Source organism: Chlorocebus sabaeus, chromosome 1 (assembly GCF_047675955.1).
Source record: "Chlorocebus sabaeus isolate Y175 chromosome 1, mChlSab1.0.hap1, whole genome shotgun sequence".
In the NCBI taxonomy this organism is placed as follows: domain Eukaryota; kingdom Metazoa; phylum Chordata; class Mammalia; order Primates; family Cercopithecidae; genus Chlorocebus; species Chlorocebus sabaeus.
Window position 1 is genome coordinate 70,288,064 of NC_132904.1, and position 24,170 is coordinate 70,312,233.

Genomic DNA, 24,170 nt, shown 5'->3' on the forward strand with positions numbered 1-24,170 from the left:
AGACGCCGAAAGGAATTAATCAGACAGGATCTCAGTCTTTTGAGAACTTTCAAATACAGAGAAGAGGTGGTAACAAATCATTAGTGTATAATATTGTAAGTGAAAAATCAGAAATGTGTGCTAAGTACTGGGGTAACACAGAGATGGTAATTAATTCTGCCTGGAGAAACAGCAGTAAATGTGACAGCCTGAGTGAGGGCGGAAAGCAGGAGAATTTCTAGACGCTGAATTTCAGAAGCTTCCGGAACTAAAATGATGCGGAAGTTGAGTGAGTCTCGGTGGGATATTGTTGCTGCACCTGGTCAAGGCCGTTCCGTCAGTGTTTTCAGACGCCCTGGGAACGCGGCTGCAGGGGCGGGTCTTCGCTTTGCACAGCTAGACGCCGCGCAGTAGCAAAGGATGAGCGGAACCTTGGAAAAGGTAACGTAGATTCCACGCACGCGGGGCTTGGTGAGATGGTGGAGAGTGCATAGCGGGGAGGTGGCGGCGGGGGGACATCCGGGGATAAGACACTGGGGCGCCCAAGGTCCTTCCCAGCAACACATGCGGCTGCCTGGCGGTGAAGGGACTGAGCACATTCCTTTCCACCCGGGGCGAACTCTGCGGAGCCGAGCAGTGCCACGCCCACACCACACACCACTCTCTCCACCCAGTGCCTGGAAAAGGGAGAGCTCTGCGATGGGAATCACACCAGGATACGGTCCCGATTAACTGTGTGACCTTGGGCAGGTCATTTTATATTTGCATTTAGTTATCAACTTCTATAATTTTTTCTAAGAATGCAGTTTTGACTTGCTGAACTGATGAGGATGTGAAGCTACCTGGTAATAAGAGTAGTAATAAACTACGTTTTCGTTCCTCCCCTCCCCTCTCCTCCCTCCCCCTCCCCTCCCCCCTCCCCTCCCCCTCCCCTCCCCCTCCCCTCCCCCCTCCCCTCCCCCCTCCCCCTCCCCTCCCCTCCCCCCTCCCCCCTCCCCTCCCCCCTCCCCTCCCCCCCCTCCCCTCCCCCCTCCCCCCTCCCCTCCCCCCTCCCCTCCCCCCCCTCCCCCCTCCCCTCCCCTCCCCTCTCCCCTCCCGTTTCTTTCTCGGATTTCGCTCTGTTGCCCAGGCTGCTTGGCTCATCACAACCTTCGCTTTCCGGGTTCAAGCGATTCAGCTGCCTCAGCCTCCCGAGTAGCTGGGACTACAGGTGCGCAAGACACCATGCCTGGCTAATTTTTGTATTTTTAGTAGAAACGGGGTTTCACTGTGTTGGCCAGGCTGGTCTCGAACTCCTGACCACGTGATACGCCCGTCTCGGCCTCCCAAAGTGCTGGGATTACAGGCGAGAGCTACCGCACCCCGCAAATTAACTACATTTTCATTTCCAAAACCTTATTTAAGTGACTGTCATAAAACCGTATGAACCACTATAAATGTGTTCCTTGGCTTTCTCCTATTCCCTTAAGAGATTTAACAGATTTCATTTGTGCTCTTTCAGTTGTATCATGCTGCTTAGATTAATGGCTCATTTTAGCAATTTATATTAAAATTTTGTTTTAGGCATTAGTTGTGGAGACTATTATTTCCATGATTCATAGGTCAGCATGGTCGTTGCAGCTCATGGATCTACCTATGGTTACCTTGGGGCTGCCCTTGAATGTGTAAGGGCCCACACCTCACTTATCCTTTATGAAACAATTCAGTGTTTCACCTGAGCCAGTTTGTAAGAATTTGGCCAAATATAATGCCAAGATAATAGAAAAAAATTCAGAAAGTTTCAAAATTCCATTGTTAAAGATGGTCACACTGGTGACTACACTCCTTGATTTGCCTTGGTTGCAAGAAATGCTAAAAGAGAGGGAATAAAATAGTATCAAGGAATACTATTTGCAACCATTTGGTTCTCCATGTGTCACCATGTTGCTCAGACTGATCTGGAACTCCTGGAAAAGAGCCCATGGAAATCTGTCATTAAGGCCAGCATCTGACATGTGTATATAGAGCTTCTGGACGTCTGATGCCACTGTTCTCTTCCCGACTCCTTAATTACTCCTTAGTTACTTTAGTCAGCTAACCTTGTCATTATTTGCCAAATGTAAGTCTGTCTCAAAGTGTTAGTTAATACTTTACATTTATAAGGAAGGTCATAGGATTTGTGTCAGACAGTTCTATCTCTTGTTATGACCTTGGGCAAGTTATTTCACTTCACTGCTTGTGTTTCCTATCTGTAAAAGCAGATGATGCCCACCACATGGAATTGTAGAGATTATAGAGAATAATGTAGATAGGAGTATTTTGTAAGGTATGAAGGATGATGCAAATAAGAATATTGATATTATTCTAGGCCGGGCGCGGTGGCTCAAGCCTGTAATCCCAGCACTTTGGGAGGCCGAGGCGGGTGGATCACGAGGTCAGGAGATCAAGACCATCCTGGCTAACATGGTGAAACCCTGTCTCTACTAAAAATACAAAAAACTAGCCAGGCGTGGTGGCGGGTGCCTGTAGTCCCAGCTACTCGGAGGCTGAGGCGGGAGAATGGCGTGAACCCGGGAGGCGGAGCTTGCAGTGAGCCGAGATCGCGCCACTGCACTCCAGCCTGGGCGACACAGCGAGACTCCATCTCAAAAAAAAAAAAAAAGAGAATATTGATATTATTCTATAGTTAATAAATTTTCATTTACATAATTTCATTTGATCTTCACAATAGCACGAGATAATCCTGGCAGATGAGGAAATGGAAGCCTCATGTCTGGTATATAATAGAGACTTCAATGTCATACTGATGCCTTGAATGAATGACTGGAACCTAGGGTTTGTTTTTGTTTAGAGACAAGGTCTCACTTTGTTACCCAGGCTAGAGTACAATGGTGCAATCATAGTTTACTAAATTCTTAAACTCCTGAGCTCTAGTGATTCTCTTCACTCAGCCTCATGAGTAGCGGGGATTACAGGTACACACCACCATGCTCAGCTAATTTTTTTTTTTTTTTGAGACAAGAGTCTCGCTCTGTCACCCAGGCTGGAGTGCAGTGGCATGATCTCAGCTCACTGCAAGCTCCCCCTCCCAGGTTCACGCAATTCTTCTACCTCAGTCTCCTGAGTAGCTGGGGCTACAGGCGCCCGCCACCACGCCCGGCTAATTTTTTGTATTTTTAGTAGAGACGGGGTTTCACTGTGTGAGCCAGGATGGTCTCGATCTCCTGACCTTGTGATCCTCCTGCCTTGGCCTCCTAAAGTGCTGGGATTACAGGCGTGAGCCACTGTGCCCGGCTGCTCAGCTAATTTTTTTATTTTTAGTAAAGATGGGGTCTTGCCTTGTAGTCCAGGCTAGTCTTGAACTCCTGGTTTCAAGCAATCCTCCCACCTTGGCCTCCCAAAGTTCTGGGATTACAGATATGAACCACAACTCCCAGACGAAACCTAGATTAGTTGTACCCCTCCTAAGACCCAACCACCTTTTCTTTTCTTTTTTTGAGACAGGGTCTCACTTTATTGCCCAGGCTGTAGTGCAGTAGCACAATCTTGGTTCACTGCAGTCCCGATCTCCCAGGCTCAGGTGATTCTCCCACCTCAGCCTCCCGAGTTGCTGGGACTGCAGGCACCTGCCACCACGCCTGGCTAATTTTTGTACTTTTTGTAGAGACAGGGTTTCGCCATTTTGCCCAGGCTGGTCTGGAACTCCTGGGCTCAAGCAATCTGCCCATCTCGGCCTCCCAAAGTGCTGGGATTACAGGCGTGAGCCACCATGACTGACCCACTGCTTTTTCTTTTTGAGTATTTTACATCTCCCTAATATGACAATATTCTTAGTTTTCCTCATCTGTGAAATGCAGGATGAAAACCTTTCCTGGCTTTCCTACGTGTCAGACCTTTCCTTCTTTGTAACCCGTATAGCTCGTTGTACTGATCTAACATAGGATAATAAATAATTTGTGCATCTGCTTTCCTCATTAGAAAGTTTGTGGGTATGCAACTATATTTTCTTTTTTTTTTTTTTATTTTGTTTTGAGATAGGGTCTCGCTCTGTCACCCAGGCTGGAGTGCAGTGGAGTGATCTCAGTTCACTGCAACCTCTGCCTCCTGGGCTCAAGTGATCCTCTCGCCTCAGCCTCCTGAGTAGCTAGGATTACAGGCACGTGCCACCATGCCTGGCTAATTTTTTGTATTTTTTTGTAGAGATGGGGTTTTGCCATGTTGCCCAAGCTGGTCTCAAACTCCTGGGCTCAAGTGATCCGCCCGCCTCAGCCTGCCAGAGTGTTAGGATAACAGGCGTGAGCCACTGTGCCAGGTTGCAACTGTATTCTTGTCTATATGCACCCACCGTATGGTGTATTTGGCCTAAAGTAGGTACCTGGTAAATGTCGAATGAATAAGTGGACGAACAAATGTTGATATTACATGGTAAGTACATGGTAGAACTGGGACTAGAACTTCTAACTCTTAATTCAGTGCTTTTTCCTTGGGACCCTAAGAAATTTCTGGCTGCAGATAATCTCAAATTTTATTTTATTTTTGAGACAGAGTCTCACTATGTTGCCCAGGGTGGTCTTGAACCTCTGAGCTCAAGTGATCCTCCCACTTCAGCCTCCTGGGTTGCTGGGATAAAGACATGCCCTTCTGTGCCTAACTTCATCTCAAATTTAGGTGAGTGAGAAGCCCAGCTTTGCTAGAATAAAACTGGATAGAGCCAATACCTCTTTGGGTCAACAGAAGGAGTTCAGCAGGATGGAACCAGATAAGGCACTCAGGCTGATATTTATCAGATCAGTGTATTGATGATCACGATAGCAGGATGGTATCTGGGGAAGTTAGAATGCACCAAGGAAACGAGTATTGAATCACTTGCACAGAAAATGAATGGCTCACGGGTGTCAAGCTCAGGTCTAGATGCCACTCACTCTGAGATCACCACTATTTTCTCAGGGATTACCTTACTCTTGAACTGCAAGGGTACGGTTAGGGGAGATGCTGTGATCACTAATGGTGTGCCAAGTTATGTCTAATGTGTCAGCCCAGAAGGAACATCCTCGGGAACTGATCTCAGAGATGTTTTCACATTTCAGCATTTGAAGGCTAAAGAACAGTTCATATGAACAAAATATCCTCTTAATACATTCAATAGACAAGAATTAGAGGACATTAAAAGACATGAACTACTAGTACACACATTTTAGAGTACCTAGAAGGGCAGGAAGTGCAAAAGCACAGAATAATCAAGAAGTTGGCTATTTCCTGGTCACCACTAGACCACAGGCCCTGGAGGAGCTTTTCTATTTTGTTAATGGTTTTATCATTAGCACCTGTCATACCCTAAGGTACATATTGTTTCACAAATGAGGAACCAAACAATTACCACCACCATTATCATTGTTACCAATTTGACCATTAATAATGCAGCTTCTACTTGTTAGCCCTTTTCATGTGTTATCTAATTTAATCATGTCAACAAGTCTATGAGGTAAATATTTTTATAAACTCTTCAGAGATAAGGAAATGAGGTTTAGAGAGATTTACTAATTTGATTAGCAGATATTTATTGGGCACTTGCTCTGTGCCAGAGTGTATGCTAGATGCTGGGATGTAGCAGGTTCCTGTCTTCATGGTGCTTATGTATTTATTTATTTATTTGGAGACAGAGTTTTGCCCTTGTTGCCCAGGCTTGAGTGTAATGGTGCGATCTCAGCTCACTACAACCCCTGCCTTCCGGATTCTCCTGCCTCAGCCTCCTAAGTAGCTGGGATAACAGGCATGCACTACCACGCCCGTCTAATTTTGTATTTTTAGTAGAGATGGGGTTTCTCCATGTTGGTCAGGCTGGGCTTGAACTCCCGACCTCAGGTGATCTGCCCGCCTCGGTCTCCCAAAGTGCTGGGATTACAGGCGTGAGCCACTGTGCCCGGCCATGGTGCTTATTAAGAGATGGACTAATTAAACTTATAACTACTTAACTGACTATGATAAATGCTGCAAATGGAAGATTCAGGATACTATATGACTGTATAGTAGCAGGATCCAAGCAAGTCTGAGCAGTCACGAAAGTTTTCTTGAGGACACTGCATGACTACTAAGATTTAAAGAGTAAGTGGGATTTAGAGAGAGAAAATGTATTCCAGATAAGGAGAAGAACATGTGTAAAGGCCCTGAAATGAGAACACACTTGGAGTTCCAGAGGAACTCCTAGAGGAAGTTGGGAGGGAGAGAAGCACTGGAGTGTAGATTAAGGGAGAGTATGCAGATAAGTAGTATGGGAGTGAGAACTGAGGTAAGGGATTGGATTTATATTTAGGCCAGGCATGGTGGCTGGTAATCCCAGCACTTTGGAAAGCTGAGGTGGGTGGATTGCTTGAGCTCAGGAGTTTGAGACCAGCCTGGGCAACGTGGCAAAACTTTGTTTCGACAAAAAATACAATAATTAGCCAGGTGTGGTGGCATGCTCCTGTAGTCCCAGCTACAGGAGCCTGAGGTAGGAGGATCAGTTGAGCCTGGGAGATCAAGGGTGCAGCGAGCTCTGTGATTGCCCCACAGCACTCCAGCCTGGGTAACAGAGCGAGACCCTGTATCTATCTATCTATCTATCTATCTATCTATCTATCTATCTATCTATCTATCTATCTCTCTATCTATCTAAACTATCTATCTGTCTCTAAATAAATACAATTAAATAAATCAAGGCCGGGTGCGGTGGCTCACGCCTGTACTCCCAGCACTTTGGGAGGCTGAGGCAGGGGGATCTCCTGAGGTTGGGAGTTTGAGACCAGCCTGACCAACATGGAGAAACCCCATGTCTACTAAAAATACAAAATTAGCCGGGCGTGGTGGCGCACGCCTGTAATCCCAGCTACTCAGGAGGCTGAGGCAGGAGAATGACTTGAATGCGGGAGGCAGAGGTTGCTGTGAGCGGAGATCGCACCATTGCACTCTAGCCTGGGCAATAAGAGTGAAACTCCTTCTCAGGAAAAAAAAAAAAATCAAATCAGGTCAGACAAACAAACAAACATTTTAGATGGTGACCACAGGATTGTAAAATCGGATTAAGTTCTAGAGAATGTTAGGGAATGGAGTTTAATGGAGCTCAGCTGTAGCTTAGAAGTATCATCCAGCACTTGTGTTATGAGGGCAAGTATTTACTTCTCTTCTTTTTCTTTTTTGAGATGGAGTCTCACTCTGTTGCCCAGGCTGGAGTGCAGTGGCGTGATCTCGGCTCACTGCAACCTCCATCTCCCAGGTTCAAGTGATTCTCCTGCCTCAGCCTCCTGAGTAACTGGGATTACAGGCATGCACCACGACGCCCAGCTAATTTTTTTTCTTTTTCCCTGGGGGATGGAGTCTTGCTCTGTTGCCCAGGCTGGAGGGCAATAGTGTGATCTCGGCTCACTGCAACCTCCACTTCCGCATTCAAGCAATTCTCCTGCCTCAGCCTACCGAGTAGCTGGGACTACAGGCACCCGCCACCACACCCGGCTATTTTTTTTTGTATTTTTTTTTAGTAGAGATGGAGCTTCACCGTGTTGCCCAGGCTGGTTTTGAACTCCTGAGCTCAGCCAGACCGCCCGCCTCGGCCTCCCAAAGTGCTAGGATTACAGGCATGAGTCACTGCACCTGGCTCATGCCCAGCTAATTTTTGTATTTTTAGGAGAGACAGGGTTCACCATGTTGGCTAGGCTGGTCTTGACCACTTGGTCTTAGGTAATCCACCCCGCTCCGCCTCCCAAAGTGTTGGGATTGCAGGCCTGAGCCACCGTGCCTGGAATTCATTTCTGAATTTATTTTTTTTTAAAGTATAACAGCAGGATCCAAGCAAGTCTGAGCAGTCATAAAAGTTTTCTTGTGACCTTTTTAATAATTAAGAAATATAATTTATGTATTGTAATATTCACTCTTTTTTTTTTTGAGATGGGGTCTTGCTCTGTCGCCCAGGATGGAGTGCAGTAGCACGATCTCGGCTCACTGCAAGCTCCGCCTCCCGGGTTCACGCCATTCTCCTCCCTCAGCCTTCCGAGTAGCTGGGACTACAGGCGCCCGCAACCACACCTGGCTAATTTTTTTTTGTGTATATATATATATTTTTAGTAGAGACGAGGTTTCACCATGTTAGCCAGGGTGGTCTTGATCTCCTGACCTCGTGATCCGCCCGCCTCGGCCTCCCAAAGTGCTGAGATTACAAGCTTGAGCCACCGTGCCCGGCCTATTCACTCTTTTAAAGTAGATAATTTAATGGTTTTTAGTATATTCACAAACTTGTACAACTGTTACCACTATTTAATTCCAAAACATTTTTACCATCCTTTTAAAAGGAAACTCCTTATCCGTAAATAGTCACTCTCCATACTGCCATCTCCCAGCCCTTAGCACCCACTAATCATCTTTACATCTTACGATTTGTCTAATCTAGTCATTTCATATAAATGAAATCGTTTAATATTGATGGCAGCAGTGGGCCATCTGCAGTGGCCGCTGCCACCACTCTGGCTGCAGCAGGGAGGTGTGGCCAGGGCTGTATGTTTCATGGAGGCAGCCGGAGCCAGGGACAAGTGGGAGCCCTGCCCCTTCTGAGTTGGGGTGGTGCCCAAGTCATGGCTGTGGATCTGGGCCTCCTGCTCCCTGCTCTTCCAAGTGCACTTATGGCTGCCCAAACTGACTACGGACCCAGGCATCTGTGCACTCTTGTGGGGCCCAGGAAGGCTGCCCCAGCCATCGCAGGTCATCAGAGGGGTCTGTTTCTGTTACCTGGCTTCTCCCTGCTGTCGGCACCAGCTCTGATCTTGGAGTAAAACTGGGGCCAAGCCCAGGCCTGTCGCAGCCTGGCCAGGTGTACACACATTCAGGGCAGTGCTGACATGCCAGCTTCTTGCCTCTGTGACCCCCTCTGGACTTTGGGCATCAACAAGCATAGGAGGGAAGCCGAAGGGGAGGCTGAAGGGAGCTCAGCACTGGCCTGCACGTGCCCCTTGGCACCTACAGGGCACCATGATTGACAGTAGGAGGCAGACAGGTTCTTGGGCAGAAGGGTGCAGGTTCCTGGTGAGGTGCCACCTTCAGGCCAGGGAGTGCCTGAAGTCTGGGCCTGGGCTGCCAGTCCCGTGGACAGGAGTGGGAACTTACGGTGCCTTTTCCAGGCCTGCCCATGGTCACCCATGGACAAATCAACATGTACTTCCTCCCCTCTGAGGCTCATAAAAACTTTGAGGCTGGGTGTGTTGGCTCATGCCTATAATCCCAGCACTTTGGTAGGCTAAGGCAGGCAGATCACCTGAGGTCAGGAGTTTGAGACCTACCTGGACAACATGGTGAGACCCCATCTCTACTAAAAATACAAAAAAATTAGCCCAGCGTGGTGGTGGGCACCTGTAATCCCAGTTACTTAGGAGGTAGCTGGAGAATCCCTTGAACTAAGGAGACAGAGGTTGCAGTGAGATCATGCCATTGCACTTCAGCCTGGGTGAAAAGAGTGAGACTCTGTCAAAAAAACCAACCAACCTTGGGCTCAGCCAGAGCTGAGCAGACATTGGGACAAGAGCTGAGCAGACATTGGGACAAGAGCTGAGCAGACATTGGGACAACTGGCTGCAGAGAGGAGCTACCCACTCTAAAGCTTTCTCTGCTGAGAACTGGGAAGACATTCAGACGACCTGCCTGCAGAGGGGAGCTGCCCACTCCAAGGGCCTCCTCTGAGCTATTTTGTCACTCAGTAAAGCTCTTTGTCTTCCTCACCCTCTGCTTGTCTGCATACCCCATTTATTCTGGTTGCAGGACAAGAACTTGGGACCCGTTTAATGGCAGGGCTGAAAGAGCTGCAACAGAAACAGGGCTGAGATGTGCCCCTTTTTCACCATGTTGTGGGTGAAGAGAAGGAAAGAAGAGCTGCCGCCCTTCGGGGAGCCCAGACCTGGGAGTTCCCTGAGCCAGAGCTGTGACTCTCTCCTTGGAGCCCTAGTGGTTGCTGGCATCTCCAAGCTTCTGAGCACCACGTGTTCCCCAGTGCCAGCTGTGAAAGCTGCTTGCAGTGCACCTGGTCCGGTCTCACAGAGAGCCGACACCTGTGCCAGCACCTGGAGTTGCCCGCCCTGCTGTAGCAGCCAGCATGTCTGACTGGGCACATTGGCCAGACCCCATGCTCACTCACACACCCCTCACCAGCCAATGCCTGACTTGCCCTTGGCAGGAGTGGGACCCAGGCTGGTAGCATGAGCTGAGCACAGCCTGCCAAGACAAGTGGGTGAAACAAGCCCAGTTGACCAGAGCAAAACTTGGGCAAAGATGCCACTAGCCACAGACTTTTCCGGCCAGAAAAATGACATTCCAAAAATCCTGTAACAATATGTGAGGTCAGCTGACTTTCCAAGGATTGTACAGCTAGTAAAATGGAAGTGCTGATATTCAAACACAAATTCGTGTTTGGGTTTGTATATAAAATTTGTGCTCCTAACAGCCATAAGGACCCAATCCAAAGGCAGACTTTGATAGCAAACATAATGTGTTTGGAAGGTTATGGCTAAAGGAAAGACTGGAACCAAAAACATTTTTTGTTTTGTTTTGTTTTTTGAGACAGAGTCTCGCTCTGTCGCCCAGGCTGGAGTGCAGTGACATAATCTTGGCTTACTGCAACCTCCACCTCCTGGGTTTAAGCAATTCTCTTGCCTCAGCCTCCCGAGTAACTGGGATTACAGGCGCCCACCACTGTGCCTGGCTAATTTTTATATTTTTAGTAGAGACAGGGTTTCACCATGCTGGCCAGACTGGTTTCGAACTCCTGACCTCAGGTGATCTGCCTGCCTCAGCCTCCCAAAGTGCTGGGATTACATGCGTGAGCCACCTCGCCCGGCCAACAAAAACAATTTTTTTTTTTTTTTTTGAGATGGAGTCTTGCTCTGTCGCCCAGGCTGGAGTACAGTGGCGGGATCTCGCCTCATTGCAAGCTCCGGCTCCCGGGTTCACGCCATTCTCCTGCCTCAGCCTCCCGAGTAGCTGGGACTACAGGCGCCTGCCACCTCGCCCGGCTAGTTTTTTTGTATTTTTTTAGTAGAGACGGGGTTTCACTGTGTTAGCCAGGATGGTCTCGATCTCCTGACCTCGTGATCCGCCCATCTCGGCCTCCCAAAGTGCTGGAATTACAGGCTTGAGCCACTGCGCCCGGCCAACAAAAACAATTTTTAAAAGAACTTGAGAAAACCTGGAGGCAATGATTATTGCCTTCAAATACTTGAGGGATTTGACTTCTTGTATGAAAAACAAGAACCGAAGTTAGTTTGTATGATCTCAGAATGGGGAACTAGGTACAAACCATAGAAGTTACAGGGAGATGAGTTTGGGCTTTCTGTGTGGGAGGACATTCAGATAGTTAGCAGTGTCTGAAAATGTTTCAGTTTTGACCAGGGAGATATTTAGGTAGCAGATGGATCCTTACGGACAGAGAGGCTAGTGTTGGTTGTGTACATGGGAAAGGTAGTGGTGAGGCTGGATGCAGTGGCTCACACCTATAATCCCAGCACTTTGGGAGGCCGAAGTGGGTGGATCACGAGGTCAGGAGTTTGAGACCAGCCTGGCCAACATAGTGAAACCACGTCTCTACTAAAAATACAAAAAATTATCCAGGCTTGGTGACGGGCACCTGTAATCCCAGCTACTCAGGAGGCTGAGGCAGGAGAATCGCTTGAACCTGAGAGGCGGAGGTTGTAGTGAGCTGAAATCGCGCCATTGCACTCCAGCCTGTGCAACAGTGTGAGACTCCATCTTGGAAAAAGAAAAAAAAAAAAGGAAGGTAGTGCTGGGCACTGAGAGTGGAAAGCCAGTGAGGAGAATTTGAAACTTCTGATAAATGAACTCAGGCAGGGACTGGGCTTTCCCAGGGTGCCTAAGATGAGAGTAAACTCCATTGTAAGCTTTGGAACGTAGAGCCTGGGCAACATGGCAAAACCCCATCTCTACAAAGAAAAAATAAGCCAAGTGTAGTGGTGCATATCTGTAGTCCCAGCTACTTGGGAGGGTGAGGCGGGAGGATGGCTTGAGTCTAGGAGGTCGAGGTTGTAGTGAGCCATGATGACGCCACTGTGCCCCAGCCTGGGTGACAGAGCAAGACCTTGTCTCAAAAAAAAAAAAAAAAATTGGAATGTAGATCAAGGTGTTGTTCATCTCAGGGAAGAAAATAAGAGCTGTCATGTAATAGCTGACTTGCTTTGCAACAGGAGTATAGGATATAGTATATAGTGGTGGAGAGAGCACTGATTGTGGGGTCAGCTAGAACATGACTTATTAGTTGTATGCATTAGGCGTGTTAATTCACTTTTCTGAGCTTTAATTTCCTCACTATAAAATGCGGTAGAAATATCTACTTCACAGGAGTGGAATCATAGACATTGGAGACTTGGAACGGTGGGAAGGTAGGAAGGAGATTAGAGATGATAAATTACTTAATGGTTACAATGTTCATCATTTGAGTGATGGTTACAATAAAAACACAGATTTCACCAATATGAAATGTATCCATTTAACAAAATGGCACTTGTACTCCCTAAATCTATATAAAAGAAAATACAAAGAACTATGCCTCGCAGAATGGTTGTGAGGATTAAAGGAGATGGTATTTGGCATATAGCAGGTGCATAGTAAATGGTAGGATTATTGAATGGCTATTATCATTAGCTATGAACTTCGTGGCTATTATCATTAGCTATGAAGTTCACTAGTATAAATTGGTATCAGTTTTTTGAGAGGTAGTGTGGAAGAATAGAAAGGATGGACTTTGGATTCAGGCAGACCTGGGTTTGAATTTCTCTTACCAAACCTCTAACTTTGGGCAATTTATATAAACTTTTTTTTTTTCATATGTAAAATAGAGCCAGTTATCTCAATGATGCCCCTGTCAGAGAGGGTTGTTGTAACGATTAATTGAAATAATATGGACCAGGCCTGGTGGCTCACTCCTGTCTGTAATCCCAGCACTTTGGGAGGCCAAGGCAGAAAGATTGCCTGAGGCCAGGAGTTCGAGACAGCATGGGCAATACGGTGAGATCTGGTCTCTTAAAAAAAAAAATTAAAAAAACAAGTAGTATGCGTAAAGTGCCTAGCAAATAGGATGTACTCAATAAATTGTAGTAACAATGCTATTTTAAATAATGTTTATTAATACACAAATATATTCTGTTACTTTCGTGAAACAGCTCTCAGTTGCTTACATCAGAGACCCCGACCCACTGCTCTCACCATCCACCCCAGGCTCTGATATCTTAAGCTACTCACTTGCTATAGATTTTGCCCTGTGACTTCAGTTTTTTGGCAGTTATGCAGTCCTTGCTTGGTTCCTGGCTCATGGGAGTATTTTTGTTACCCACTGCAGCATCTGTGCCCTCATTCATTCATTAGCTGGCGTCACCACCCTCCTCTTCCACTTGCAGGGCCAGAGTTGCTCTTCATTTGCTGATGGGGGGAAAGGGTAATTGTAGATACAGTCCCAAAATAGATTACTATTGTCCTGATAAATAATGCCAAGCATTGCAGAGGAGAGGAAGCACATTTCCCAGAGCTGACAGGGAGAGTTCATACCACAATTTGAATGTCTTCCAGAAATTTGTCAACTCTTAAGTCTGGCTTTTAGATAATTAAATGCATAGTTATTGTAGAGACTCAGAAATCTGAACAACTCAAATGAGAAAGCAGTCTCAATTTGATCTTTTTTCCCATCCAGTACCTCTTCTATATGAAGTAACCCATTTAAAAATACATTCTGTTCATTCTCATTTCTATTCTGTTTGTTGTGGTTAATAGATCCCAGCCCTGGAGGGACTTTAGAGTCATCTGATCTAACTTCAAGGTACATGGCCAGTAGTTGGGGGAGCTGGCCTGACCTCTCCTGGGACCCCAGTTTCCTACTCTGTCTTTTATGCTGAGTATTAGGTTAAGTATATTGTACACATACTTTACAAAGTCTTTTAGTACCTGATTCAATTGTGCTTTTGGAATCATCTGCACATTTTGCCCTTCTGTCTATTCACCTCCTTCCCAATCTTCATGGTCTCACATCCTCTGCAAGACTTTTCCTAAGTTTTATCTTTCCTGCTTCTAATTTCCTAAGCATTAACACCTTCATTTATGTGAGAAAAGGTGTAGAATAGTGGGGAAATTATGGATTTTGGTGTCAGAGAAACCCAAGACCCTATGCTAGCTTTGATAGTAGTTGTGTGACTTTGGGTAGGTTACTTAATCTGTTTCCTCAACTGTAAAGTGGGGATAATAATGCTTATCTTGTAAAGGTATTATGATTTAGATACATGATAGGTGCTCAGCAAAGTAGATGTGGGTGCTTAATATATGGTAGCAATGATTATCATTTATTCATCAAAACAAACCTTGATTGTCTACAGTGTGCCTGAGAGGAAAATGACATGACTCTTGCTCTGAGGATCTCTTGGTCTAGCATAGGGGTTCTTGGGTGATGATAAGAGTTTTGGTGAATCTCCTGAAGTAGTGGGCAAACTCTTTGTATATCCATGCCTATATGCATTTGTCTAGGAAGAGGGCTCATGATTGAGCAGATCCGCAGCAACGTCTATAACTGCAAAAGCTAAGGATTTCTCCTAGCCATTTCCCCCTGGATTTCCTGCCAGGTATGCTTGTTGTTCACACCACCTATTTTGACTTCCTCATACAATGCCTGCGGTATTGCTTAGCTGTTTAATACAAATGTATGTCTGTGTCTCCAGCCATCCAAATGCCTGAAGGACAGAGATTATGCATATATTTTTTGATAGCTTTATTGAAATACAGTTCACGTAACCTACAATTCACCTATTTAAAGTGTGCAATTCTGTAGCTTTTATTATATTCACAGAGTTGTACAACCATTACTACAATCAGTTTGAGAACATCATCCCAAAAAAGAAACTCCATACTCCTTGGCTGTCATCCCCAGCTCCCCAGACCTTCCAGCCCCAGACAGCCACTAATCGACTTCCTTTCTCCATAGATTTGGCTATTCTGGATATTTTACAGAAATATAATATTTGATCCTCTCTGACTGGTTTCTTTTATTTAGTATGATGTTTTCAAGATTCATCCCTGTAGTTACATTTTGTTTTTATATACTCTTTAACATTCAGCATAGCAGTTGGCATATAAGCCTTTTTTTTTTTTTAACTTGAGACAGGGTCTCATTCTGTCACCCCAGGCCGGAGTGCAGTGGCACGGTCACGGCTCATTGCAGCCTCAGCCCCATGGGTCCAAGTGATCCTTCTATCTCAGACTCCTGAGTAGCTGGGATCACAGGCGTGCACCACCACGCCTGGCTAATTTTTTAATTTTTGTAGAGAAAGGGTCTCCCTATGTTGGCCAGACTGGTCTCAAAATCCTAGGCTCAAGTGATCTTCCCACTTTGGCCTCCGAAAATGCTTGGATTGTAGGCATTAGCCACTATACCTGGCTTATAACAGACTTTTTAAAAATAAGCTTTATTTTAGAATAGTTTTAGATTTACAGAAAACTTGCAATGACAGTACACACAGTTCTCGTATATACCAATTTCCCCTGTTACTATTATCTTTACATTAGTGTGGTTTATTTATTTATTTTTTGAGACAGAGTCTTGCTCTGTTGCCCAGACTGGAGTGCAGTGGTGTGATCTCTGCTCACTGCAACCTCTGCCCCCTGAGTTCAAGCGATTCTGCTACCTCAGCCTCCCAAGTAGCTGGGATTACGGGCATGCACCACCACCCCTGGCTAATTTTTGTATTTTTAGTAGAGACGGGGTTTCACCATGTTGGCCAGGCTGGTCTTGAACTTCTGGCCTCAAGTGATCCACCTGCCTTGGCCTCCCAAAGTATTGGGATTACAGGCTTGAGCCCCTGCACCCAGCCTAGCATGATTATTTTTTTCATAATTAATGAGCTAGTGTTGGTATATTATATTAACTAATGTCCATACTTTATTCAAATTTCCTTAATTTTTCTCTGGTGTCCTTTTTCTGTTCCAGATCCCATTCAGGATATTATATTTTATTTAGTCGTCATCTTTTCCATAGGCTCCTCTTGACTGATAGTTTCTCAGATTTTCCTTGTTTTTGTATACTAGACTTTTCATACATCCATGTTGAAAGAATTAAAATTGTTATCCATAGTTGGGCATGATTTTCTCTTTATGTTATGGGACCTTAAGAGCAGACATTTTTTGTTTCTTTCCTATAAAACAAACAAACAAAAGAACAGACATTTGCTTGGGAGGCTGAGGCAAGGGAATTGCTTGAGTCCGGGAGATCGAGGCTGCAATTGCTATCATTATATTTGTTTTTCTGTTCTTTCCTGCATTGTGAAGGATCATTATCACTGGTTTTTTTAAATTTTATTTTTGTTTTTTGAGACGGAGTCTTGCTCTGTTGCCCAGCCTAGAGTGCAGTGGCAAGATCTCGGCTAACTGCAACCTCCTCCGCCTGGATTCAAGCGATTCTCCTGCCTCGGCCTCCTGAATAGCTGGGATTACAGATGCCCACCACCACGCCTGGTTGATTTTTGTATTTTTAGTAGAGATGGGGTTTCACAATCTTGGCCAGGCTGGTCTCGAACTCCTGACCTCGTGATCCACCCACCTTGGCCTCCCAAAGTGCTGGGATTATAGGCGTGAGCCACCTATCACTGTTATTGAGAGAGACAGTGTGCTGTAATAGAGGCATAGCTTTTGTAGTAAGTCAGTCCTCTTTTTTTTTGAGATAGCGTCTCATTCTGTGGCCCAGGCTGGAGTAGAATGGCGCAGTCTCGGCTCACTGCAACCTCCACCTCCTGGGTTCAAGCAATTCTTCTACCTGAGGCTCCTGAGTAGCTGAGATTATAGGCTCGCGCCACCACACCTGGCTAATTTTTGTATTTTTAGTACAGACAACACCATGTTCGTCAGGCTGGTCTTGAACTCCTGACCTGGTGATCTGCCCGCCTCTACCTCCCAAAGTGCTAGGATTACAGGCTTGAGCCACCACGCCTGGCCATTAAGTCAGTCCTCTTAGCAGCTTATTAGGTATAATTTTTTGGAATATAACCTCTCTGGGTCTCAGTTGCTTTACTTGTAAAATTGTCTTGCAGTGTTTTGAGAATTAAAGAAGACTTAATAAAGCCCCTCTCATGATGCTGTGCATGGCAGATGCATAGTAATTATTGATTGATATTAGAAAAAAATGGGTTAAGTTGGAAATGGTAAACAGTGAAAAAGCAGTGTGGGAGGGGGACTTCTGTTTCTTGAGCATTTACTGTAGTGGGTGGAATGAGAACGATGACCTTGGTTTGTTTGCATGCTTGGTGTTAATTGTAGGATAGCTTCTTTGCTAGATAAAAACATTTTTGTCCTCTTTTGGTTTGTGTACTGTGCGTTTCTTGTCTCTCTGAGAAGACATACTTGGAGGTCTATAAATGCTTAAGATTTTCCTAACATGGCTGTTTTGCTGTAGGTGCTGTGCCTGAGGAACAATACCATTTTTAAGCAAGCCTTTTCTCTCTTAAGGTAAGGATATTCATAACAATAATTAAAGATAGGTAACATTTGCCTTTGGCTTCATAGTTCACACAGCATTTTTCATCATATTTACTTGCATGTCTATAAGCACATCAAGCATCTCCCCTGCTACCTTGCTCCTTCTCAATTCTCAGTTAATAGCATCTCCATTCATCTAGTTGCTGAGGCCAGAATACTTGCAGTTAATCCTTGATGCTGTTCATTCTTTTTTTTTTTTTTTTTTTCCTTTTTGAGATAGAGTTTCACTCTGTCACCCAGGCTGGAGTGCAGTGGTGTGATCTTGGCTCATTGCAGCCTCTGCTTCCCAGGTTCAAATGATTCTCCTGCCTCAACCTCCCAAGTAGCTGGGATTACAGGCACCTGCCATCATGCCCGGCTAAATTTTGTATTTTTGTAGGGATGGGGTTTCACCACGTTGGCCAGGCTGGTCTTGAACTCCTGATTGCAAGTTATCTGCCCACCTCGGCCTCCCAAATTGCTGGGATTACAGGTGTGGGCCCCTGCGTCCGGCCAGATGCTGTTAATTCTTCAGCAAAACTTGTTGGCTTTACTTTTGAAATATATACAGAACCTTTTTTTTTTTTAAAAAATTGAGATTGAGTCTCCCTCTCTTGCCCAGGCTAGAGTGCAGCGGCATGATCACAGCTCACTGCAGGCTTCATCTCCCAGACTCAAGTGATTATTCCACCTCAGCCTCCCAAGTAGCTGGGTCTATAGGCGTGTACCAGCATGCCCCATTAGTTTTCATACTTTTTGTAGAGACAGTGTTTCGCCATGTTGCCCAGGCTGGTCTTGAACTCCTGAGCTCAAGTGATCCGCCCAAAGTGCTGGGGTTACAGGCATGAGCCACTGTGCCAGACCTAGAACCATTTCTTTCTCCAGTTTTTGCCTCATGCTTTCTGTTTTGCTAAACCACTACGGATCAGCTCCTTGTCTTCTCATTGCCTTTACTACTATCATTTTGCCTCCCAACTGGTCTCCCTATGTTTACCTTTGTCTTCAATTCTTCACAGTAAAGCAGAGTGATTTTTTTTAAAAAGATACCTAACATTATGAACATAAGAATGATTCTTTTAAAGCCAGGTTAGCTCACATCACTCCTTTGCTCCAAATTCTCCAGTGGTATCCCATCTTACTCAAAATAAAACCTGCAATCTTTACCATGGCCTATAGGACTTTCCATAATCTGTATCCTCATTTTATACTACTTACTCAGCATTAGCTACACTGTGGTTTCCTATTCCTTGATAATCTAAGCACCTTCCCACCCTAGGATCTTTGCACATTCTTTCCTCAGATACCCATATGGCTTGCCCTATATTTTATTCAGGTTTCTGCCCAAATGTCATCCCAGCCAAGAGGCCTTCCCTGACTACTCTATGTAAAATATACACCCATCCATCAATCTCTGTTCCCTTGCTTTGCTTTATTTTTCTTTATAGCAGATGTCACCATCTGACACATTTTGTATATATAAAAATGTTTAACTGTCTTTCCTTGCCCCCTAAAAATAAGCATCACGGGGATACGGACTTTTGTGGACTGCCCTATTCCTAGGCCTAAAATGGTATCTGACACATAGTAGGCATTTAATAAATATGTGTTAAATGTATGAATTGACCCTCATAGTGACCTGGTAAAACAGATGATATTATCTCCATTTTATATAAATAACTGGGGTCTGTTGTTTTAACATGATGGAGCTAATTTGGGTTGGAATTAGGATTCAAATCCAAGTTGTCTTTTTTTTGTTCCCAACTGTTCTGTATATAAAGTGCAACCTCCCCATTGTTTTTCTTTTTTCTTTATTTTTTTGAGACAGAATCTCTTTAGCCTAGGCTGGAGTGTAATGGCACTATCTCAGTTCATTGCAACCTCTACCTCCCAGGTTCAAGCAATCCTCCTGCCTCAGCCTCCTGAGTAGCTGGGATTACAGGAACCCACCACCATGTCTGGCTAATTTTTCTATTTTTAGTAGAGATGGGGTTTCACCATGTTGACCTGGCTGGTTTCAAACTCCTGACCTCAAGTGATCCATGCTCCTCAGCCTCCCAAACTGCTGGTATTACAGGCATGAGCCACTGTGCCCGGGCTCCCCATTGTTTTTCTCTAGGTGCTGATGAAAAACATTTGGTGGTTTATTTCTCTGTTCAGCAGCAAATATGCACCAAGTGTCTTGTGTGTGGCAGCCACAGGATATAAAATAATGTATCGTATATCTTCCTAAACTACTTGGCACTCATGATCCTGGATGATTTCTTGATTCCTTAACATTTATTGAGGGCTTTCTCCCTTTATTTACCTTCTAACTTTTAATTTTTTTTTTCTTAATCCCAAATGTGATAGTATCCCCTTCCATCTTAATCTATTATCCCATCTTAATCAGTCAACTGCTATTTGATAAGTACCTCCTATGGCACCATGCTATTTTTTGTTATCTTTAATCTTCACAAAAAACACTACAAGACAAATATAAATATCATTTTACAAAAGAGGAAACTGACTCAGAGTTTAAGATACATTTTCAGTCCCATGAGATTGTAGTATTATTGTCTGTATTTTTTTTTTTTGAGACGGAGTTTCACTCTTGTTGCCCAGGCTGGAGTACAGCGGCACAATCTCGGCTTACTGCAACCTCCGCCTCCCGAGTTCAGGCAATTCTCCTGCCTCAGCCTCCCGATTAGCTGGGATTACAGGTGCCCACCACCAAACCCGGGTAATTTTTTTTATTTTTAGTAGAGACGGGGTTTTGCCATGTTGGGCAGGCTGGTCTTGAACTCCTGACCTCAGGTCATCTGCCTGCTTCGGCCTCCCAAAATGCTGGGATTACAGGCATGAGCCGCTGCGCCCGGCCACTTTTTTGTTTTTTAAAACTCACCTCAAAATAGTTTCACCTCCCTAGTAGAAATGACAATACTTTCCTTTGTGTCCTATTTAATTTTGAACGTTTCTGTTCCGAATCAATACCATATTGTGGCTCACATTTGTTTACCAGCATCTTTCCCAACTAGACCATGGATAGAGACATCTTACTTATGTTTGCATTCTCAGGATGTGCACTTTGGCACACAGTAGGTGCTTATTAAAGTTTGTGGAAGGAAGAAGGGAAGGAAGGAGTAAGGAAACAGCATTGATGCATCTTTAGTGACAGAATATAAATTTTGAAAACTATACAAATAAAATACGGGTTTCTAATTGTATTCAACATACTTTCTCCCTCCTTTTAGGTTTAGAACTTCAAGAGAGAAGCTCATCTATTCTGTAGGTAAGCAGTTTTTACCTGATGTAGTTGGCCAACTTTAAGTGACCCTTTAGCACTCTATAATAATTTTGCATTCTATAATAATTTTGCCTAGAAGGAAGCCTACCATATCTTTGAGAACAGTGGCCTGAACCAAACCCCACCCCTCCATGTGTGCATGGAATAGAACCATGAGTGAGAACATAAAGTAGTGGTTAAGAGCAAGAGCTCTACAGTAAGTTTGGATTCCAACTGTACTACATATTTATTCGGTGATCTTTGGCTATATTTCTGTAGCTTGGTTTCCTCACTTTAAAAAATGAGCAGGCTGTGAAGCCAGGCATGGTGGCTCACGCCTGTTATCCCAGCACTTTGGGAGGCCGAGGCGGGCGGATCACCTGAGGTCAGTAGTTTGAGACCAGCCTGACCAACATGGTGAAACCTCGTCTCTACTAAAAAAACAAAAAATTAGCTGGGCGTGGTGGCAGGCACCTGTAATCCCAGCTACTCAGAAGGCTGAGGCAGGAGAATCGCTTGAACCCAGGAGGCAGAGGTTGTAGCGAGCGTGGTGAGAGACTGTCTTTACAAATTTTTTTAAAAAAAGTAACCAGGCATGGTGTCACAGGCTTGTGATCCTACCTACTCTGGAGGCTAAGGCAGGAGGATCACTTGAGCCCAGATTACAGTGAGCTATGAACGTGCCACTGCGCTGCAGCCTGGGTGATGGAGCAAGACCCTGTATCCTAAATGAAAAAAATTTTAAAAAATTAAGAAAAGAGGATAATTATAATACAAACTGCAGTGTACCATTTGAAGATTCAGTGAGATAAAAGATATAAAGTGCTTGGCTGGGTACAGTGGCTCATGCCTGTAATGCCAGCACTTTGGGAGGCCGAGGCAGGCAGATCATGAGGTCAGGAGATCAAGACCATCCTGGCTAACACGGTGAAACCCTGTCTCTACTAAAAATACAAAAAATTAGCCGGGTGTGGTGGTGTGCACCTGTAGTCCCAGCTACTTGGGAGGCTGAGGCAGGAGAATTGTTTGAATCCCGGAAGTGGAGGTTGCAGTGAGCCGAGGTCACACCACTGTACTCTAGCCTGGGCGACAGAGCGAGACTCCGTCTCAAACAAAAAAAAAGATACAAAATGCTCAAAAAGTAGCAGCTGTAATTGTTATTATTAATACTGCTACTATTCTAGACCTGTCTTGCATGTCCATCATCAGGCTAGGACTTTTCTCACACTGTTTAATCCAAAATGAATGTCCATTCAGTCTGATTAACTCAATGGATTTCCATCTCTGTTTCAACCCAATTACTTGCCATTTTTCCTTTGTCTATTATGTGAGAAATTTCAATGGAGTTGTTGGATTTTAGTGATGTTTGTCATGTGTCTAACAAGTATCAGAGATAAAGGAATGGAAGTAAGGAAGGGAACTAACATTTTTTACTTGATGCCTACTGTGTGCAAGGAAGTGTGGAAGAGGCTTTACATACGTTAATTATTTTAGAAGGTGGCGGCAATGTGTGCAATGTGTAGGGAATCACCATTTCTACTGGACCCGAAGCCCAGCATCTCAAAATAATGGACTTTTTATTTGTACATTCTCATGACAGGCATGTATCTTATTAGACTGTGTGTTAGATGCTGGGGATACAAAATTAAGAGGATATAATCCTTGCTGTTTAGTAGTTTTAGAAGCTTATTTTTTCCCCAGGAATAACCCAATGAACATTTCTTTACCCACCATTTAGATTCAACTTTTGTTAACATTTTGTCATGTTAGCTTTTTAAAAATCAGACATCATGATACTTTACCCTTGAATACTTTAGCTTGGGTTTTTAGAAATAAGGTTATTTTCTTTCTTTCTTTCTTTTTTAATTATAATTTAAGTTCTGGGTTATATGTGCAGAACGTGCAGTTTTGTTACCTAGGCATACACATGCCCTGGTGGTTTACTGCACCCATCAACCCGTCACCTACATTAGGTATTTCTCCTAATGTTATCCCTCCCCTAGCCTCCCACCCCTCGACGGGCCCTGGTATGTGATGTTCCCCTCCCTGTGTCCATGTGTTTTCATTGTTCACCTCCCACTTATGAGTGAGAACATGTGGTGTTTGGTTTTCTGTGGTTTTTGTGATAGTGGAGTGCCTGCAATCTTGAGCTAAAAATATAGGTGTGAGTTGGAACTATAAATATGAAAGTTATTATTTTGTCAATTTTAATTGAAGCCATGGGAATGAATGTGATCACTTAAGGAGAAAAGGTGGAGAAGAGACCCAGGGATCATATACTGAGGAATTTCAACCTTAAAAATCTGGGTAGAGCGAGAAAGGCTAATGAAGCTGAGAAAGAGAGACCAAGGTAGAGAAAACCTGGATAGTATAGTATCATGGCAGGCAAGAGGAGAGCGTTTCAAGAAGGAAAGAGTGGCCAACCATGTTACGGTTTCAACTGTGCTACTGAGAGATCAGGAAAAACATGAACATGATAGTATCCTTGGATTTTAGCAATCTAGAGGTCATTGGTGACCTTGGAGCATAGTCTAGGTAGGTGGGGTGGATGGGTTGTAGAAATTAACCATGAGGTGACAAGTGAATGAAAGTCCAAGAGTTAGGAAAAAATGACTGTAGACAATGCTTTAATAAAGTTTGAGACTGAATGGGTCAAGAAAATATTGGCAGGAACTGACGAGGGATGTAGGGTGAAGGAAAGGTTTTTAAAAAAATTGTTTATCTCTTAATTATACTTTTTATTTTGAGAGATATAAAAATATAGAAAAGTAAAAGAGTAATATGTCAAATAAACCCAGAATTGGCAACTATTAACATTTTGTCAGACTTTCATTGTCTTTTTGGTATTCAAACAAAAAGGTCTATGTTCAAGTCCTCATTATTGTCTAGCCTTGGTCTTATCCCTTACCCTCCTCAACTATAGGCAAAGTTTATTTTGAATTGGTATATATTCTGAGGAAAGTCTTTTAAAAAAATTATTAGGTTGGTGCAAAAGTAAAAATAATGGCAAAAACTGCACTTTTGCACCAACCTAATACTAGTAAAATAATCAACTGTTAAAAATTTGAAATGGATGCATATGGTAAGAATAAACTTAAACTGTACAGAAGGATATATGACGAAAAGTTAAATTTTATTCCCCTTTCTCAGTCTTTTTTTTTTTTTTTTTTGAGACGGAGTCTCGCTCTGTTGCCCAGACTGGAGTGCGGTGGCCTGATCTCGGCTCACTGCAAGGTCCTCCTCCTGGGTTGATGCCGTTCTCCTGCCTCAGCCTCCTAAGTAGCTGGGACTACAGGCGCCCACCACCACAGCCCGCTAATTTTTTATATTTTTTAGTAGAGATGGGGTTTCACTGTGTTGGCCAGAATGGTCTCGATCTCCTGACCTCATGATTCACCCTCCTCGGCCTCAAAGTGCTGGGATTACAGGCGTGAGCCACCTCTCC

At 44.4% G+C, this 24,170-nt stretch overlaps 1 protein-coding gene across 1 annotated transcript in view; it reads left to right on the plus strand.

The window, feature by feature from the left end:
• The first annotated feature begins 254 nt into the window (after window positions 1-254).
• MRPL48 (mitochondrial ribosomal protein L48) overlaps window positions 255-24,170 on the plus strand; it is a 79,366-nt gene continuing 55,450 nt past the window's right edge. The window contains exons 1-3 of the mRNA XM_008020113.3: window positions 255-420; window positions 17,402-17,454; window positions 20,694-20,731. Coding sequence (XP_008018304.2) covers window positions 400-420; window positions 17,402-17,454; window positions 20,694-20,731 — 112 coding nt within the window. The 5' untranslated portion in view covers window positions 255-399. The remainder of the gene's footprint in view (window positions 421-17,401; window positions 17,455-20,693; window positions 20,732-24,170) is intronic.